Below are 22,729 nucleotides of genomic sequence, written 5' to 3' on the forward strand. Positions count from 1 at the left end.
GTTCAGTTTCATTTAGCATTAATACATTGTTATCAATAAAAAAATCTGTATCCCGTACACAGCAGGGTAGGCAGAGGGAACCTAGTTATAAGATACTCCGTTGCCCACTTTCCGCCGAATTCTGGAGGCATTGCGTGTTGAGGGGCAGAACCCAACGCCGCGCTTTTCCTCGACACCAGAGCGAAGAAATGGAAATATAAACGTAAATAAATATTTAACTTCGAGTGGGGATCCAACCCATAACCGTCGCGTTACAGTCACACCTTTGTACCGCTGCGCCACAACGACCTCGGGATTTATAGTATAGCTACTGGAACACTACTTGACAGAATGATTATACATATTGAAAACTAGTGGCCGCCTGCAACTTCGTTTTCTTCGTTTTCGTTCCCATACTACTAGGAATCCTTCCCAAGGAAACCATATGTGTGCACACCAATTTTTTTTGCATCACATGTCCTACAAAGTAAATCTAGATTTAAGATAATATACACTCGGTTCCTCACATTCCACCACGGTTTACCTACCATAAATTATAATAAATATGATGAGTCATTCCTTTTAGTGGATATCAAACCTAATAACTTCACGCACTATTCTATCTACTTATTTAGTATTTACTATATTAGTAATATTACTTACAACAAAATGTACCCTAACATAAAACGATAGTGTTGCAGCAATAATAACGTGGACTAGGCTTTCTATTGAAAATCGTACCATATTTTCTGGGACGCCACTGGCACATGTCAGTTATGTCAGTATGGTTCGCTGTATCGCGCAATACTTCCTGTATACGTCAGAACTGACAATTGCGGTCCTGGCAGGTTGAGCTTACGTTTATAGGTACGTGTAATGTAATTACTGGAAATTTTAAAAGGTCTGGAAAAAAAGAAAAAGCTAGAGGCTCTCGTAGCGCAGTGGCATAATCCTTCTACGATTCGATTCGATTCCTTGCTCTGGTTACAAGATGGAGGCGCGCCGTTAAGTTCCGCCACTCAAAGGAGTGTCTTAGCACTCCTTGACCTGCTATATGCGGGATACAGCGTAAAAGACATAAATAATAAAAACTTTTTTGATTTAAATATAGATATCAACAAAAGAATTAAACGTAACGCACCGGAAGGATTAATGGAGAAAACTTTTCTAGCCATTTAGTAGAGGTGTTGTATTTACTCGCAGTTTGTGTGTCCACAGGTTTTATATTTGTAACTGATGGATTTTACCGAGTTCAAACACTTCGCTTGAGGCCTCCGAACGGATATTTACGTTAAAAAAATATTTTGCAACAGAAAATAACTTTCGTTTCGTTTAGTGAGCTATAAAAGAAAGTGAGCAACTTTTCTATATAAGTTTGAAATTACTAAAGTAATTTTCTAAAGAAGATTTTTTATACTATTTCTACTGCAAAGATAAAAAAAACTTTAATATTTAATAGGTTATTTAGAATGATTAATGAATTAGAGAACATTTACAGCAATACATAGCTCATTATTGATCAACTAAGTTAAACTCTGTGAAGAAGGTAAAGTGCTGCGTTGAGTTCCCCGACTTTACATTCGATATATTAAAAAATGGGGAGCGAAGTAAGGGACGAAGTTTCTTAACACTAGGTTCGTTCTCTAACCTAACCTAACCTACCCTGCTATATAAGAGACACAGCGTGGAACAACAAAAATATAATACCTAACCTAACACTCTATTCTCATATCTTTAATACTAACTAAAAACAAAATAAACCCAACAATTTTCATAAAGAGCTGTCAGACAGTCAGCCCAGGTGTCTACGGTGTTTGAAGAGGGCATTGATATGTGTTTGTCAAAGGTCGTTATAGCAACGTTGCACTTTTGCTCGCGATCAAAAGGAAATGCAAAAATAGCATCGTTTTAATGATTTTTTAATGTACAGTCATACTGTCTTACTGATTGCGCGTTAAATAATGGTTTGTACACGCTGAGGTCCGCCACCCACCACGCAGTACCTCCAGAATTGAGAATCGAACCCACAACCTGTTGCGGGTCAATATTAGTGGACGAGACAAAAGAGGCACCAGGTACCTACAAGGTATAAAGCGTGAAGCTAAAAAACGACTCCCAATAAGTTCGTTTATTACAGTCAAACAATTATACTCCTGCAACGTGTGATAGCCCACATTGTATGTAGGTATACAAGAAGCTTAAATCTATTCGCTGTGGAGCAAAGCTTCCTCTTTCATATTAGAAGTGGAATTTAAAAGGCATTCTCGCTTTCAAAGCCCGGGCATTACTTTGTACTGAGAAACTCTAACAGGAGGAAAAATAACATAAATTCAATACAATTTCAGTAAATATTTGCGGAATAACAAATTAGCACATCAAATTAAAGGTAATGGGAGAAGAGATGGTTTTCATTAAAATATTTTTTTTTTGATAAGGAAAATTGTGGAGTATACCTAATGATTAAGGAAACGCGTTGCAGGTTTTAGGATACAAATTAGATTTTGCTTTTTATCTTGCTACCAGAGTGGGAATGGGAGTGAAGGAAGTGGAAGAAAGGAAGTGGGAGGCATTAAAGGAATATATAGACATTATGTACATACAAAATGTATGTACATATAACTTGCTTAAATGAACGGCTTCGCCTGTGTGTAAGAGCTGAGCACTGACCACAGGTTCAGTGGGTTACAGGGCTTCCTCGATCAATGGATACACAAAATATTTTTTTTTCGACCCTAGTAGTTCCTGAGATTAGCGAGTTTAACCAGTCGAACTTATTGCCTTTATAATATAACGTAAGTATAGTAATATAGATATGTAATACAAAAATGTATGCAATTTTAGTGTAAAATAATTAATGTATCAAATAAGCGTTCGCACGACACGCTGTTAGCTATAAGTATTGAAAATGCAAGCCCGGCTAGGTCAAGGTCACAGCTTTACTCTACTTAAAATTATATTAAAACTTATAATGTAAGACTAAACGGAAGATCTTTTTTATTTAAAACATATTTTCCGCTTAGGAGTCTGGGCAGAGAATACCGAGGAGGATGAGACCTCCGTTCCTCACTTACCGTCACATTAAGTGCTGAGAGGACCCAACACCACGTTTTGTCAATCAAAGTGGGAAAATGAAAATAATTGAAATATAATGTTTTACTCAAAAGGGATATCATCGCGCCTATATAGCTCTGTTAGTCCGCAATGTTGCGGTGGTCGAAACACATTGGGTTCAAGGTCGAGAGTGCGCCAAAATTAATGACTACGGATGAGGATAGAGTCGATGAGGAGAGGCCTTGGCGCAACGGCATAGAGTTTGAATTTAAGGGTGATGGTTGTGGGTACGAGTCGCACTCGAAAACTAAGCGTGGTGTTGAATGTCGCCACTCACCATGCAAAGTTCCAAAGCATTTCCACTTATGTGAATCACTTAGTAACTGATTAATCATAGCCATTGGGAATCTTGTACAAACGCAGATAACAAACGCTCGGTTACTATAAACTACACCCAATTAGCCTACTTTCAATATTATTTATGTCTTCATTCTTTACCGTTTGATGATTTGAAAATAAAATTAAATTGTGTTTTTTTGTTAAATGAGGCCGTAGTAGCCCGCTGGCACAAGGCTGTGATTGTGATCATGGGTTCTTTTCCCATATGTAGGAATAAAATATTTAATATTTTCATTTTCGGCGAATTATTAGTTAAGATAAACGGAATTGAACCTCAATATCCACGGAGAAGAACGGTTTTTTTTATTTCTTTGTTATGGTGCAAGGTGCAACAGGCGAAGCGCGTTAACACTAAGTTTCTTCTGCCTACCTTCCTATATGGGGGATATAGCGTCAACCAATAAATATATCTAGTAACTACATTAAAAATAGAATAGAGAATACGGAGAAATATCACTATCATAATCACTAGTGATTCGCCCTTACATTTGTGAACAACTTCAAAAGCAACTTCAAATTATGCATTTTGCCACACAGCACCACAGTATGTAGTTTGCTCTTGCGATAAAGAAAAAAGTATTTCTTTGCTTTTTCAAACATTTTAATACTAACTAAAACAACCACTCGATTTCTATCTAAACGCAAGCCAATTCTCATAAAAATAAAGATCTTCTGTGGAATAATTTTATTACTTGTAAAATTATTGTAGTTATATACAATTTTATACATAAACAAAATTTTTGGTTTCTTTATAAAATTTCAGTATTTTTGTTGTTTTGCTTGATTAAGAAAAAGCGCAGTGTTAAGTTACGTCATATAGGAATGGAATGTAAAAATTGTATCTAAAGTAGGTATATATAAAGAGCATATAGGACGCACGTTTACGTATCTCACACACTTCGTCGGGTTGACTACTGTCGTCGGGTTTGTAAGTGCAAAAAATATTGATACTTTTAGTATACTCAATCTTCCAAAATAAAACGCTACTACCGGGCCACAATGGCCTCTCAATTCAAATATTAACTTACAAAATTTCTAAAATAAAAACCTTGCTAAGTGCATAAAGTAGGTTAGTACCAACAAAAGGTTACGTATCAATTTTATGATTGTAGGTCAACGAAAAGTACAATTTATAGAGGAGGGGGAGGGAAAGGAGGATTTATCTGAAGGGAGATAAATGGTCATTACATTATAGATGGCAGGCGGATTGCAAAGTCCTATAAAGGTATCATTTACTATAATCTTTATATACAATAAAATAGTCAAAATATTTTGTCTGTATATTTAGTATTTTTGACTGAGATGGTTAGAGGGATACTTAATTTTTTTTTTTAATTTCTTGTCTGTCTGTAAAACTTTTGCCAATTTCTTTGTTTTAACCCAACATAACATCTAAACTTTGTTTTATCAAAATCGGTTCATTTAAAAAAAGTTATAGTCATTTGAATACAAGGCATGAGTTTGTCTGCAAATATATAGCAATCCACATTTATATTTATACTTATAATAAATCTGTATTTGTTTGTAATTATCACAATTGAATATTTTTGATTCCATATTCGATTAATTATTTTGGATTCGATTTCGATATTGGATTATTTGATTCGGATATTTTTGTAATATGCAATTATTATAGTTATTTTACAAAGAATATTTAAAATCCTTGCCCAAATCAATAATTTAAGGCTGTTTCTGAAAGAGTAAATTAAATTATTCATTGCCATCAACACATTTGACTGTCTGTCAATTCTGAATTAAGTGAATAATCATGTAGTTTAAGCGGGCGAAGCCGCGGGGGGCCGGTAATAATATCTAAATTTCAAATAAATAAACAAAGAATTAAAGAAATCAAACACACAAATTTCTACATCGAGTGCTACAGAATATACTCGGAGCTATGAATTATATGAGGCTAAACTTGAGTGGTTTACTAATAGCCACACCACAGTCCAAGGTTCTATCAGCAATCTCACCACCATCAGACCAGGTCGACAGTCCCATAAATTTTGTACTGTTATCTAATCTACATATTATTTCCAAGTTTCACGATGACACAACAATTAGATATACCAGTAATCCAGATTCTTAGATTAATTTATATTCTTAGCTACATATCGACCTATAATAAATTAATTTTTAACAAAAACAAAAACCGACTTCTAACAATGAACTAAAAAGTGAAAAATAATTTTACAAAGATTTTATAATTTTGAAGTCGGTGCCAAGTGAAAAATAATTTTACAATTATAAAATCTTTGTAAAATTATTTTTCACTTTTTAGTTCATTTTTAGAAGTCGGTTTTTGTTTTTGTTAAAAATTAATTTATTTTACGATTTTAAGTAATGGGTAGATCTTAAAATGATGCTTCTTAAACGAGTGGTGATAGTGGTGGTAGTGTTTGTGGTTGTCCCATGTAAAACTTCATTTAATTAGGTATTACTTTTGTGCAAAGTAACATTTTGGTATATTGACAAGAACACACATAAAAAGTATTCGGGCGAATTGGGAATCTCCCTTTTTTGAAGTTGGTTGAAAATGAGAACATCCTCTTTTTTGAGGTTGGTTGAAAAGAAATGAAACGATCAGGAATCTCACTTCTGACATCAATTTAAAAAGTTTTTGCTTGTAACTATTACAGTATAATCAATTTTTTACCAAAAAACACAAACTTTCTCAATTTTCTCCGGATTCCATAATCAAAACCTAAACAAACTTTCACCAAATTATCCTTGAAGTGTATCCTTTCAAATCAAAGAATCATCAAAATCGGTTGGCGCGACATTGAGTTATTCGGCTATTAGTCGCGCACATACCTAAAGCAAATTTAAGACTTATGTGATTTTCTCATGGATACCATTGTCAGACATGGACCAAAAAAAAAATGGGACCATTCGGGAAGCTATACCTTTCAAATAAAAAAAAATTATCCAAATCGGTTTACCCAGTTAAAAGTTATGAGGTAACAAACATAAAAAAAAAAAAAATAAAAAAAAAAAGTACAGTCGAATTGATAACCTCCTTTTCTTATAGAAGTCGGTTAAAAACAAAATTAACTATCAAGAAATAAAAACAACGTTTTAGGTACCTATATGTTATTGTTATTATAGATAACTCTGTACATTGTATCAATATGTCAGTCTTATCACGTTTTCACTCCTCACCCACATTTGATATCTCCGAATATTTTAATTTGTACTAAACACAAGATACGCAAGTCAGATTTGAGATAAATGATAAGAGCTGATAACACACTGATAGCTGCATTGCTAGCAATGTTAATATTTTGAATGGATTTTTTTTATATTAAAGAAAACTGACTTTAGATCATTTTCTGAATAAACGCCATGGTTGTAGGTTTGGTTCCCATTCGGGCGAATACATTGTTTTCGTTTTTTTGCTCTGGAACAAGACCAATCGCGGTGTTGAGTTTCGCCACAATATGTAATGTCTCGAAAATTGGGTGGAAGGCGGCGAGTGCAGTGTCGTAGCACTATGTCTCCTCTAGCTTTCTGGAGTCTTTATTGTTCCCTGCTATATACAGCGTGAATTCAAAAAAAATAACAGTCCAAAAAACTTACATTGAAATTAAAGGTTTAAAAAGGTTATTGCGGCGCACCTGACTTGTATCGCGATGGTTGTAAGGTCGATTCCCATTCGGGGAATAAAAATATTCAATTCTCCGCTTTGCAAAGACAGAGCGTGGGATTAAGTTCTGCTGCCAATATGCAATGTCTTGAAAATTGAGTGACTTTGGACTCAGTTTAAAGATGAATGATGTCACTGGTTATAGGTTCGAAACCTACTCTAGGGGTCAGTTGTATGTAAAAATTTTTTGTCTTCAATTTGTTTACTAATCATGGGATTTCATATCACCAAATAAAACCTGCTAAGTGCGAGTCGGAGTCGTCCAGAAATATTTATTTAAATCCTTTTTTAATATTTATTGGCAAAAAGAATACGTCATCAGCGAGATGTCAATGGTATACTATCACGGTTCATGAGATACGGCCTGGTGACAGTCGTACGGACGTACGGCCGAGTCTTGAATATAGGGTTCTATTTTACCCTTAGAGTACGGAATCCTAAAAATACAATTTTCAAGACCCATTTGCATGCCCATTTCAAGGATACCGAGAGGTAGATACAATTTTTTTTGAATAGACGGAAAAAAAGTTAAATGACTCTAAATACAACAAATTCCCCTAGCTGGCAATCGAACCCAGGATCATCACGGAGTTATATACATAATTATGACATATTCCACACAATTACATATTAGTATTTACCATTTAAAAAAGAACCCACCGTCGCCCGCTCCACGATGGGCGCCATACTCAAACCGCAGCTTGAATTCTTTGCAAATGTCGAGGCTGTTCTATTTTAGTCTTAACCTAGATTTTTATATGCTTCCTTTTATACGGCCACGTGTCTAATTATTTGATAACACCTGTATTTTAAATGTTAGATAGTAATATACTTTGCATTTAAAAAGCTAGTATTATATACATTTGAAGATAGTCTTAGCGCAAATGCACAAGCTGGCGACTGTAAGCGCGACGGCTGAGTGTTCGATTCCCAATTCCTCGCTCGGGTAACGAGCGCGATGTTAGTTCCGCCATAAAGGGGTTCCCTCGGCATACCACACTGCAAATGTGTGAGATATGACCCAGCCGTTAAGTCGGAAAAGTTCAGGTACATTGCATCCGATATATTTAAGTCAGCTTCACACTGTATCCTGCGCACAGCAGGATAGGCAGAGGGAACCCAGCACTAAGACATTCTATTCCCCACTTTCTGCCGAATTTTGGAGTCACTGCGTGTGGAGTGGACTCAACGCAGTACTTTTCCTCGATACCAGAGCGAAGAAAAGAAAATATAAATTTATATAAATATTCCATTTCCTCGAGTGGGGATCGAACCTTCAACCAGCCGACTTTGCAGCAGACTTTGTGCCCCTGCGCGGCGGCAGGGCTCATATTTAAGTCACTTTCATTATTATATTATAATTATGGTAGGTTCCATCAAATTTCATTAAACTATCGACACATTTGGTAGTTTTGCTCGGTTAATATGATTTTATACTATAAATACTAGCGTCGAGCTGGTACATCAATAAATGTCAAACTTGACCGCCCTATTTATAACATTAAGCTGCTATGTTTCAACGTCATACTCGTATAATCAGTACGGACGAAATGAAGCAACGGTATTTAAACATGGGTAAAACGGTTTTTATTTATTTATTTAATGCTTTATTACACAAACAAGATCATACAACTTTTTAATGTAGTAATGAGATATACATGTTTTGTGTAAAGGCGATCTTATCACCACAGATGATCTCTTCCAATAGAGTTAGTCAATAAATAATAATATATATAACACTCTTCCGTTGCTGACTGACAGACATTGAAAAGTCTAATTTTTTAGACTTACATGTAGGTAGGTTAGGGAGTGTAGGGGAATAAGAGAGGATTTCTCGAAATTACAACAGGTAAGAGAAAAAACGGTATTCGCGACTGGTACTAGTAGTAGTAGTAGTAGAAAAATCAAAACAATGTTTTTACAGAGCTACCGCAGCATCTATAATGGGCCATGGTTCATGTCCATTAGATCTTATAAAAACTAGTCGTGTATAATATAATAAAATAACAAAACGCAATGAGGAAACTTTGATATTGTTTGAACACCTATACAAGATCATACGCATTACCTACAGCGCTCTTCTATAATTTGGTTCATTGTTCTTCACCTGTATTCCACGCTGAGCGGGAATCGAACCGATGCTGTGCCCCTGCGCCACGACTACCCTCACCTTTATATATATTTAAGACTAGTGGACCCGGACGCGGCTACGCCTGCTTCAACTATAAGAATATTTATTAAATATATTCATAAAATTATTTTCAATTCTCAATAGAATTAGTAAGAAAATATAAGCTCAAATAATCAAAAAGAATAATAAGTAGATACACATTATTAGAAAAAAATATCTGAGTTATTGAAATGAACTAACAAAAGGATTAAAAGTAACTAAAGGATAGGTATTCTTAATATTAGAAAAAGTACCTAAAGTTTTCCGTACGTGCGTACATAGATATCGACTCTACGAAATAACTAAACATTTCTCTCTATTAAGTAGGATAATTTTAGCGGGCAATATCAAATAAAATAAGAAGAGAATCAAAGTGTATTTTAAATTAATTATAAACAACAAATAAAATTCGAAAATGTATGAAAATTTATAAAACCGCCAACGTCATCTGCCCGTTCGCGTCGGTCATACTGTGCCGCCCGCTAGGTGGCTAGGTCATTTGGAATCAGTGACATCTCTTTAATTATTTATTAGTATGTTATAGAGTAAACTATAATTTCAATCTAGATAAAATGCTAAAAGTGACTATTATATTTATTTTCATACGGATGAATATCAAAACGTCGCGGTAGCGGTCGCGTAGCAACGACGGTTGTTATTAACATGGCAGAATAAATTGCATGTCAAATTAGAATGTATTTTAAAATATATTAGTATATATGTGTAATGTAATGTTATATAGCCTATAGCACTTCTGAAGAATGCAGCTTTCATACAAAACAAAAACAATGAAAATCGGACCAGTAGATCCAGAGATCTTAGCGTTCAAACAAACAAACAAACAAACAAACAAACAAACAAACAAACAAACAAACAAACAAACAAACAAACAAACAAACAAACAAACTCTTCCGCTTTATTATATTAGTATAGATATAAAATTCCGTTACTTAGCAAGTGCAAACACTGCACAGCCAAAGCCACGAGGCCTAGAGCTAGCCTAGAACGCCGAAATTTCAGGTTCCTTGAAAAGTGTAAGAAAACATTAGGAGAGGATTCCTGAAAACACCAACGAGAACGGGAGAAGAATGAAGTTTAATGTTTATTAGTAAACTCAAACCGAGTTGCGAGTCACAACTACTATCCTTTATGAAATAACTGGAAAAATACAAAAAAACCATGGCGGGACCGCTATTCTTGGCATTTTGATTTAGTAATATAGTCTATTTAGTATGATAGCTATTACGAACGAACGTTCAGTTAAATTGTTGAGATAGTAGCTTTATTACCATACCTATCTGCCGCTTGGGACCTATCATGCGATTAGGGTTCCCAGTGGTAATCTGGGAAATGGGAAAAGCTTTTTTAATAGTCTATATAGTCTATATCTCTGAGACAGTTCAAAAGGGGACGGAGTGTTAGAGCCGGGCCAGGTCAGTAAAGTTTTGATTAATAAATAATACACCAATCATTTCTTAGTATATTCAGTATATCACTTCTCAATTTTACTGTAATTGGGATAGCTGAGGGTTATATCCTCTCTTGGAATGAACAGTTTTCTCTGCTCTGTCTGTCTGATAAGGTAAATGCAGCGTTGAGTTCCGCCATCATTACCATAATAACACACAACATTGGTAACATTTTTTTAAAGTGTTATTTTACACTTAAAATTTTTTCTTTAATTATTAAGAAAACTTGCACAATTGAACGTAACGGGATTTGAGCTAAACTAAAATTTTAGTACCTATCGTAGCGCTTGGCGCTCCGTTCTCTCTGACTAGCCCGCTAGGTATCCATCCATCCATCCATCCATCAGCCTTTCAACGTCCACTGTTGGACATAGGCCTCCCCTAATTCTCGCCACTCCGTCCGGTCCTGCGCCCTTTGAATCCAGCGGATTCCCGCTATCTTTTTAAGGTCGTCGGTCCACCTGGTTGGAGGGCGGCCTGTGCTCCTTTTGCCGAGACGTGGTCGCCATTCGAGGACCTTCCTTCCCCATCGGTTGTCGGCCCTCCTGACAATATGGCCTGCCCACTGCCACTTCAGCTTGCAAATTTTGAGAGCTATGTCGGTAACCCGCGTTCGTGTACGGATTTCATCATTACGAATTTTGTCACGTAGAGAAATACCAAGCATAGCCCTCTCCATCGCTCGCTGAGCCACTTTGAGCCTGTGGATAAGATTTGCAGTGAAGGACCACGTCTCAGCGCCATATGTTAACACTGGCAACACACACTGGTTGAAAGTTTTTGTCTTCAGGCTGAGAGGAGAGAGAGGAGACTGAGGGATACTAGTCGAGAAGATATTTTGTAGTTTCCCAAACGCTGCCCAGCCGAGTTGGATTCTACGAGTGACCTCTCTCTGAAAGTTGGACTTACCCATTCGGATCACTTGTCCCAGGTAAATGTACAGGTGTCCCGCTAGGTATATAGCGTGTAAAGCTATGTTACGTTGTTGTTGTTAAAATTTCAGAAAAAGTTCGGGACTTCTAATTTTTATAGGGTACTGTCGATGGGTGCCCCACAGCTTCACTACTCGTACATAATAGTATCTGTTTAAACTTAAAACCGTCGACACGAAACAATTTTGAAATATGAACTAATCGGGAGTCGAACTTGTGACAATAGACCACTTATAATTTGACAAGTTTTTTTATAAAAAAAACCAATGTCGGAAAAATATTTACATTTAAGTAAAACATTTGCTTTTAAACTACCAAAATATTTATCTCGAATGTAGAACTTTCTCGAAATACGATTGACAATGGACTGAACGGAAATATGCCACATTTTCCACTGGCTCGGCTCTGAGAGATATATTTTCGGTGAAATATCTAGTAAATGCACCTAGTGCCCAATACCCAGTATCCAATATCGCAATTTCAGGCACAACACTGATATTTATATAGAACAAGTGACCCAAGCGCGGCTTCGACCGCTTGAACTTCTTGTTATATTATAGCTAAATTATGCAATTAATTATACAATTTTTTACGTTAATTGTAGCCTGTGTCATTCTGGTGCATAAGCTATATTACGGTAAAGTTTCATCTGAATCACACCCATGAAATAAACGTGACGATCTACATGCAATTCAAAAAAAATCAATTCAACCATGGTTCCGTTTCTGCGGTGAGAGACCCGAGTTTCAATTTCAATTTTATGTATCAGTCAATTCAAATCTCTCTGGTGGGAAACCGGTCTTGTGGTTGGAGGTCGAAATATTCCTTTTACGTCCGGCAAACGAAGGTACATGCAAAGCAATATTAGAATGTAAGGTGTTTTGATAGCCACCAATTTTGTTAGTATTTCCCGCTTAACTGGCTAGGCACAGAGAACCAAGAGCGCTCCTCCAAATTTTTGGGAAATTGAACTCACAAGCGTTGCGCTTACATCGTAAGAGTCACACTATATCTACGCCACCGAACTGTGGAATGGCCGCGGCAGTGTTTCCAGGTCGGTACGATATGGGTACCTTCAAAAAGCGCGTATATCTCCACCTCAAAGGCCGGCAACACCCCTGGAGCTCCTCTGGTGCTGCAAGAGGTCGTGGGCGGCGGTGATCACCTTCAGGTGACCACCGCCTTTCACCTTTTTCCTTTTTCCATAAAAACCATTTCCATAAAAAAAAGTCACCTTTTTCCATAAAAAAAAACATCGTCCTTGCCTGTATTTTCTTTAGGTTTCCTTTATCATAGTTGTTTGTATCACCGAATCAATCACGAGCATATCTTTACTTAGTGATAACGTTAATCATTCGATTAATATAAAAAAATTAAACGTTAAATAACTTCAAGGTTAACGAAACTTAGCGTTCTAAGCCAAAGGTATTAAGAAAATATATGATATACTATGAACTGAGCGAAGCGAACTTCTTATTGGTCAAACGTGTGTTTCGTTGTAATGCTGCTTTTCCTAGACAGGGACGTTGTGGACGACACGGTGATCGCAGCGGAGTAGTTAACTGCATTAGCTGGCAGCAATCCTGCATTGCATTCAATAGACAATAATTCCTTACATGTTTATCCTCTAAATATTCTTGTACAGTGTAATAAGCTTTACTTGTTAGAATTTTTTTTACAGATATACAATATTTTGGTAGTGGCACACTTAGAATACACTGCGGAATTTTATTATATACTCAGATCCATAAAAGATTTATTAACTTTTTAGAGGCGAAAATTTGACGTTACAATCTTATCTTTATTTCTCGTTCCTATCATGTCTATCGCGATTTTTGCTATGACATTGTATATTATGTCGGACAAACAGAATATTTTGGTGAATGAATGTTTGGTGATAATTGTAATTGTAGTCTTTAAATAAATGGTCAAAATGTGTTCCATAGAGTCAAGCTGTGGGCGCACAGATTGAACTTTGACTAACCTAACCCAGCGCGCGCGGACCACCCCCCGTTTGACACTTGTGGGTTCATTAGAAGATTTTTTTTATGTGATCACGGTGTTCAATGTACCTGAACCTGAACGTAAACCTAAAAACATCGTTCCTCACTTTCAACCCAATTATCGGGACAACGCAACGCCGCGCTGTGTCCACCCTGGTTGGGATTGAATCCACAACAACAACCGACTACAACCAGAGTCTTCTCGTTCGTCACTGCGCCACAACCGTCACATTTTATATTTATAACATGTAGAAATAACGTGACGTCGCGCGTCGCCACATGACACGCGCTCACAAATACGATACTAGTGGAAACGAACAGGATATTCGTTTATTTGAAACCCATCAATGTAGTGGAGGTAAGGAATTCAATAATATATAGTACAAGTGATCCAAATGCGGCTTCGCCCGCTTAAATTTATTGTTATATTATAGCTAGCCTAACACATTATATACCTACAATATACGGTACAATTTACTGTTAATTTTAGAGAATTATAAGTACCTAAGTAATGATATTTCAGTCAAAATATAAAATGTACTGAACAGGACTGGGCAAATAATATTTCGAACATTACATAGGAACAAGTGGGGAACGGGAATGTCATAACACTAGGTTCCCTCTGCCTACCCTGCTGTGAGCGGGATACAGCGTGAAGCTGATTTGTTTTACTATTTAGGAACGATTTTTTTTTATTTACAAAGGAAGGAAAATTGATGTTATGTTTTAATGTAGGCATATTAATGTGTACCACAGGGTAAGCAGAGATAACCTTAAGTTAAAACACCCCATTCCCCACATTCGGTGGCAGAACTCAACGTCGCGTCGCGCTTAGTAAATGAAAATAACTCCACTGAGTGGGAATCGAACCCTATTCCAGTGTTCACTAGATAAAAATATACAAGTTAAGCAATATATTATAATAAGCAAGCAATATACTTAAAGAGACATATTGGTAATTGCAAATAAATTATTATAATATTGAATCAATAGGTTATCACGAAATGCGTTATCGTTTAGTTTACCAAAGACTGACTTTGTTGGAAAGGTACTCGTATATATATAGGTATTTAAGTTCGCTTTTATAAATTGGAAGATGAGTTGTTAGTTCGAGTTCGTTTAAAGCGAAAGTGAAATACATTTTAAATAATAACGAATCGTATTTGGTTAGGTTGAGAGAGGAGCTCTTGCATCGCTTATTTAAGTTCTAGCTATAATCATTTCCCGAGTTGGAATCGAACCTACAATCATTAGGTTTACAGACAGGCTCACTGCGTCACGACAGCATCATATACATTTTTACCGAAAAATTTGGTTTTAACTGTCTTATTTTTTCAAATTCGTCTGAAATTCGCTATAAGAGCATACATACTTTTAATACTGCGTATATATGTAGATAATATATATATATATAATGCGTAGCTAGCTAGTACTGAAGTAATCTTATCAAATTAAAATTTCTTTCCGCATTACTGTTACTGTGGAAAAACAAATATCTGAAAGTATGTTTTTTATTTAAAAAAGATATCGCGTCATTGTGGCGCAATATGGAGGTGTGACTTCATAGTCATAGGTAGTTGAGGATTTATATCCTTCTGATAAGAATGTTATATATTTTTTGCTTCACGGTATATGCCGCACGTAGCAGAGTCAGCAGAGGGAACCTGGGAACCTAGTATTAAGACACTCCGTCCCTATGAAGACCCTTTTGTTCCCCACTTATTGGCGAAAATTGAGGGACGGAATAATTTAAAATTATTTCTTTTTACTTTCGTAAATTATAATATAAATATTAAGCTTCGCATGTGTCGCATTATAATCAGTTTAACAACTGATATCGCATCAATTAGATAACGTAATAATGGTTATAAACAGACATACGTATTACGCACTGCTTGTTGTAAACATAGCATTTCATTTCTAGAAAACTCTTAACTCGAGGTGTTACGTGTTGAAAGGCGGAACTGAACACCGCACTTCGCCTCGTCATCAGAGCCAGGAAACAGGAAAATATTAAATATTTCAGTTCTCCAAGTGGAAATCGAACCTACAACCGTCGCGTGTACTGTACCACTTTTGTGCCATCGGGCCTCGACGGCCTAAAATGCTTAAAGGTAAGGAAAAACTAACATAACTACTAAATTATTATAATTTTTTATTAATCATTTTTATTAGTTTTAATTATTTTTTTCCATACATATATACTAACGGAAACGTAAACATTGTATGACGTACTTTACTACGGTTTGTTTTGGAACCCAGTTTGATCTTCGACCTCTGTATCATTTGTACCTTGAATGAAATTAGGTAATTTTATTACTATAGCACTTAGTATGTCATTTCATTTTAGTCGTAGGCATAGTGAATAATTGTGGTTTTCTTATGTTAATTAACTTTAGCCTATGACTTCGCTGCCTTTATTAAATGAGAATTGTGTATGACATACAAAATGTTATAACTCTACGAGGTTAGTACTTTAGTATATTTTTTCAATTTGTGACGTAGTTCCTAAGATTAGCGCGTTATTAAAACATACAGAATTTGCAGTTTTATAATATTGACAGTAAAGTTTAGATAATTGGTGAAAGGTAAGGTAGGTAGATAAACCGGCCAAGCGCGGGACGAACTGACCTACGGTGCCATGCAATATACTTACACTAGTGGACCCGGACGCGGCTACGCCTGCTTGAACTATAAGAATATTTATTAAATATTATATAATATATTTATTTTTGTAAGGATGAATATCAAAATATAATTTCATTTTGGGTGACGTTTTCTTAAAACAACAAAGAAACTTTGCAAACCGTTCCTTAGCAACGACGGTTGTTATTAACATGGCAGAATAAATTGCATGTCAAATTAGAAAGTACTTTAAAATATATTAGTTTATATGTGTAATGTAATGTTATATAGCCTATAGCACTTCTGAAGAATGCAGCTTTTATACAAAACAAAAACAATGTAAATCAGACCAGTAGATCCAGAGATCTTAGCGTTCAAACAAACAAACAAACAAACAAACAAACAAACAAACAAACAAACAAACTCTTCCGCTTTATTATATTAGTATAGATTAATATTGTTTTGTAATGCTTGTGCTTAGATTGAGAAATTATTTTTATGTTGGATAGTCTATTTACCGAGAAAGGCACTTTTTACGTCATGGGACATATATAGTGACGTTCCGTGACGGCCAGACGTTCAATTTTTAACGGGACCGTCCCGTTTTTCGCTGGTGTGTCCCGATATTTCCAAAGCCGGTACGTAAAAAACGTTCCGTTTTTCGGGAAAATGGCACATAAATTTGGTCGGTTGGATCACGTTTCGTCGCATCGATTATCGCGGTAGCGCATTGACCACGTTGGCCAAACCATAGAATATAGATATAATTTATTAATATCTTCTTCTTCTTCTTCCTGGCATTAATCCCGGCTATTACCAGGGTCTGTCTTCCTACTCAACCTACTCCACTTTGGACGATCTTTTGCGTCCTCCTTGCGTGTTAATATAAGATTTTTTTCGGCTTGACGCAGCGTAGACTGAGGGAACCTAGAGTAAATACATCTTGCTCCCCACTTTCCGCCGAATTTGTCAGGCATAGTTTCCGACAACTAATACAAAATGCAAAAATATCCCTTTCTACCTAATTTTCTGTATCTTTATATATAGAGACATAACTAATATATCGATTTAAAAAAACATTACAAGCTCTTATTTATCAAAAGGTTAACCGTCTGATAAATTTAGTTCACAAAATACTAATCATAAGTTATCTTCCCGTTATAAATCACTAAATAACACCACTAAAATTTACACACACTATTAAAATTTACGTCATATTAGTGTTTGGCATTCATACAACACTCATTGCACTTTAACCTAAAAATAAACTTTTTGTTTCTATTTATTATTTACGTTTCTTCGTTCAGTGGTAAAGTAAATTGAATTGACAGAGAGTTTCGTTTTTAAATTTTTGTTCTAAAGATTTGTGTTGAAATTCTTAAATTGTCGTGACTGGGAATCAGTAGTTTGGTATGTATTCGATATCTACTCTAGTAATGTTCCAAACTATAGTGTTAAGCACCGCCATCTACTAATAAAGGAGTGTCTTAACACTAACTCTTTCTCACGGATAATTAGAGATACGTATTAGTAACTATAAAAAAATATGCAACTACTAACTACTTGCAATAGTAGTTAAGCGTGTGGTTGAAAATGAGACATATTATGGGTTTGATTTCCACTCGAGGAAATGAAATATATAATATTTTCATTTCCTCGCTCTGGAAGAGACAAAGCGCGGCGTTGAGTTCCGCTACTGATCATGCCTTCAGATTTAAGACACCGGAAAGTGGGACGGAAGTGTCTTAAAAGGAACGGAGTGGCTTAACACTAGGTCCCCAGGTTCCCTTGCCTGCTGCTCTGCTATGCGCGGGATACAGCGTGAAGCTAAAAAAATGAAAGTATATAACTTCACGTCATGACAGGATGTACGTCGTTTAGTCATTATGAAGTTTGTTTGTACTAATTTTGGTTTAATTTAGAGCCATTGTGACATACGCTGTTGTAATATGAGTAGCTTTTAGTCATATTTTTGTCATGTCATACTGAAATAGTACTATGTAATATTTACTCGTATTATATAATCTGACATTAGTTTTTCATAGATAGATATATAGAGGTTTGGGAAATAGCAATTTCACAGTCTTTCGTCTCACGAAACATCAGAATAGCACATAGGCTACAATTTATGTAATAATTTTGTATAATTTCGGTATAATACAGCAATAACTTAATTTTAATATGATTAATTTCGCGAATCGAACAATAATTGTTTAGCATTAAATATGAGAGAACGGAATGTCTCTATATAGGATAAAGACATTCCGTTCTCTAATTTTGAGACATTGCGTGTGTGCAGGGGGAATTCAACGTGTCTTTCAACACTTTTAACTCAGCTGTGCCTACCACAGCAGTGGAAATCGAACCCGCAACCATCCTACATAATACTACATAAAAACCTTTAATAATTATAAATAATATATAATGACAACATAATTTAAATAATGGACAGTACTTTTATATTAAGAGGCTTTTTGTTGGAATTATGAAATACAATCAACTATTTGCAATTGAATTGTGAAATGTTTTCCATTTTCACGTTAAAAGGTACTTTAAATTATATATTGTATGTTATAAAATGTTTTTTGAGGCTGTCGTATCGCAGCGGGACTGTAAACGCTATCGTAGGTTCGATTTCCACTCGAAGCAATATATTATTTTCGTTCCTACTCTTTGGTAACATGACAAAGCATGCGTTGAATTCCGCAATTCAATACGTAAGTCTCGAAAATTACGTCGAAATTAGAACAGAGTGAAGCTATAAATTACTGAATTGATTCATCATTTGCTTCAGTGAACTAAAACGGTCATTGGATTTGTTTAAATTGTTAACTATCTCAATAGTGCAATTTAATGAATACTTTTTACTATTTAATGAGGGCTTACAAGGCTATTGTGGCACAGTAGTGCAAGTCTCCGTATTGGGCGCCGCTCAACATGGATTGTCACTAATGCAGGCTTAAAACGCGGGACACAGTGTTTTGCCACTAGGTTCCCTCTGTCCACCTTGCTGCCTTGTTTCATGACGCCGAATAAGAGGAAAGCAAATTAATATAATATGATTATGTATTATTTATATTAATCGAGAATAACCTAAAGATATGCAATACTTAAATCCTTAGAACAATGAGAATAGTATTGTCTTTTATGGAACAATAGAATAATTTCATATTATAATATGACGTAAATATTTCAATGTTCATGAGGCCCTCGTTGCGTAAATAAGGGCATCACTATAACCCATTGGTAGTGATCGCTTTGCATGTTGAGTGGCGGAACTCGTTCCCAGAGAGAATCATCTCTCCGCGTGGGAATCGAACCCACAACTGTCTTAAAATCCCATACTTGTACTCCTGCGCCACAACGGCATCGACCTTTACCTCCTTTCTCTACAATTATTAATTAACATTTAATAAAAAAAAACTATTTAAAGCTTAGCTTGTATAACACTATATAATACTCGTATATATAAAAAAAGCTAAATTATTTATTCATTCAGTTCAAATGCTAAAGTGGAAACCTTTAAATGAGCAACGTGACATTTTCAGTATGAATTTTTCACTAGAGCGCTCGGGGTGACCGTCGATACAGTATTAAGAACTAACTATATCTATACCTAGCCCTAGTATCGATTTAAATGCTTTATAATTATAATGGAAATTGTACTGGGTTTATTCGATTTTATTAATCTTTTTTTTTCTATTTTTTCAACCCCAAAACAAAAACAGAATGGTGTTTGATTTTGCATTTCTTTTTCTAGACAGAAGGAGCGTAGAATTAAGATACATCGCTCTCCACTTTCCGCTGAATTCTGAAGGCATTGAATGTCAAATAGCGGACTCAACGCCGCGCTTCGCCTCGACACCAGAGCGAAGAAATATTAAATATTTAATTTTCCTCAAGTGGGAATAAAAGCCACAACTTGTCGCATTTACAATCTTGGCCTCAAATCTTAGTTATTTCTACTTGACTTCAAGCCAGTAATACAACAAAATATAGACTCGTCCAGAAAGCTATCCAAAAACTTATAACGAATTCGAAATCACCAAATGCGTTCAACTGCGTACTGCGGTAGCGATACACAAAGTTTTACTAAATTATACAATTATTTATTACCCAAGTCGCTTTTATTGCGTCTGTATTCGCGCTTTATCGGTTTACTGTGGCGATATTTCAGTTTAACACGCCTATTTAACATAATTGCTATTTAAGAGTATTGGAAAATATGTGTAGGTACAATAGTCATTGTTTTTTTAGTTTTTAGCTTCACTCAGTATCCTGAACGTAAGGTAGATAGAGGGAACCCGAGAACCTAGTGTTAAGACAGGTTTCCTACTACAGTCAATTTTTTGCTCCCTACTACAGTAACTATTAAGATTTATTTTTAATGGAGTTTCAACATTCAATAGATACTCGCTTTAAAAAAATAAAAAAGTGTAAAATTTTCTTATTCATACTCTGGTTACAGGACAAAGCGCGGCGATGAATTCCTCCACACAACATGGAATGTCGCAAATATTGAGATTAGGTTCTCTCTGTCTCTACTATATGCGAGACAGCGTATATATAAATATACCTAATACAAATAACAAATAAGCTTCCAACCTACGACCATCTTGTTAAGCAGCTTTCATTTCTCATCCATACACACATATATTTCACGACCTATTTACATTATATCCCAATTATCGCCTGCACACATAAGATAACAATAACTATAGTATTATAAAGATTAATAGAAGTGGCATAAACCTTTACATATACCAATGCAGTCGTGGTGCAGGGGCACAAGTGTGCGACTGTAATCGCGATAGGTTGTGGGTTCGATTCTCACACGAGGAAATCAATTAATTTATTTAAATTTAATTTCCTCGCTCTGGTAACAAGACCAAGCGTGAAATTGTATTTCTGCATATACTCGTAGCAGGGTAGGCTGAGGGAATCTAACGTTAAGTATTGACGGGTAAATAATTATTTACCGGAGCGTCAATCGAACCCGCAACCGTCGCTACAATCAGTCCTCCCATATTAATTATATTCCTCCACGTATACTATCTACATTTAAAATTTATTCTAACTATAATACAAGCTAATCCACCCTAAGTTAGCCCCCTCGGGCCCCCTCGGGCGCCCGGGGGTGTATCCGGCGACGGCGGGTCTCGATATACCAGAGTATGGAATTATGAAATTTAATTATATGTATGTATATACAAGTCTACAACACGTTTGTTAAATTTGTTTTGTTTGGATAAATTTTAGAAAGAAACCATCTTTTGGCAATTTTTTGATATGTGAAGTATATAATAATAAGTTATACAATTATTATATTCAACTGATATGATATGATGACTGATATTATGAAATTGTGTTGAAGAAGATAGAGCCGAGTGTTAAGACGCACCATTCCATCATTCACTTTCCACCGAATATTTTATAGTTATAGAACATACAGTAACAGAACGAAGAAATGCAAATATTAATAATTCTATATACTATTTCTTACCCACGAGTGGGTATCGAATCCAAGACCGTCGCGATTACACTCACGCATTTGTGCCCCAGCGCCGCGACAACATCCCATATGAAAAAGTGAATGCACTGAAGTATACTTTTCATAATTAATAATTAAATTGCGTACTCACGATTTACTGCTCCTGATATGCGAACATTGTTCTTACCTGAAAATAAAATTATATATAATTAAAATCGATGAAATTTATATTCTATTAAGTGAAGGGCGTTGGAGTACTTTTGGTACTTTTTTAGGCTTATGGTGTATCCCGCACGTAGCAGTAGGTAGAGGGAAGCTGGAAATCTAGAGTTAAGACACTACGTTACGTTCCCATTAAGACATTTCTGTTCCCCACTTTTTGATTGACTCTGGAGGCATTGCGTATTGAGGGGCGGAAATCAACGTCACGCTTTGTCTTTCCAATTACTCACGCGTTACCAGAGCAAGGAATGGCAAAAGTCTCCACCATCCAAGGATGTCTGATTGAGATCTCTCAGAAACAACGTGGGATAAAAAGAAATTGACTGTCAGTCATTCAGTTACGGAAGAGTTTTATATTTCTATATAGATTTACCTGTAACACACTCACCTAGGCACTAATATCCATTTAATCTTAGAATCTAGATCATTTTACATAGATCCTAAGCGCTACGTGACTGAAGTGGAACTCTCAGGCTTTGTCTACGTCTACAACACAATATGTCTATATCATTACACGAACAGCATATTTCATATTATATTTATTTATATTTTAAAACTTTTTTTTGTGAATTTTGATTGGCTTATGCACAAAAATTGTTGTATTTATTATTAAAATTCGTGTCTCTGTAGGCTTTATTACTAGAAATACAGAGTAAATTTTACAAAGAAATTAACTAAAACACAAATATTTGATCTTAAATTAATTTACATAGTAAACTTAAAAACTAGAACGAGGTATTTA

General features: G+C 35.6%; 1 protein-coding gene across 5 annotated transcripts in view; it reads right to left on the minus strand.

Annotated features, from left to right (window-relative positions):
- Positions 1–22,729, minus strand: part of Pdp1 (PAR bZIP family member Pdp1) — a 147,384-nt gene that overhangs the window by 48,949 nt on the left and 75,706 nt on the right. For 2 of the 5 annotated variants that reach the window (XM_085205798.1, XM_085205796.1), the window contains exon 2: positions 21,917–21,952. The exons of the other annotated variants lie outside the window; for them this stretch is intronic. In XM_085205798.1, the coding sequence (XP_085061924.1) occupies positions 21,917–21,952 (36 nt within the window). The remainder of the gene's footprint in view (positions 1–21,916; positions 21,953–22,729) is intronic. 5 annotated transcript variants of the gene reach the window in all.

The sequence above is a fragment of the Heliconius melpomene genome, chromosome 21 (assembly GCF_056956725.1).
Source record: "Heliconius melpomene rosina isolate 202511_hmr_F chromosome 21, ASM5695672v1, whole genome shotgun sequence".
In the NCBI taxonomy this organism is placed as follows: domain Eukaryota; kingdom Metazoa; phylum Arthropoda; class Insecta; order Lepidoptera; family Nymphalidae; genus Heliconius; species Heliconius melpomene.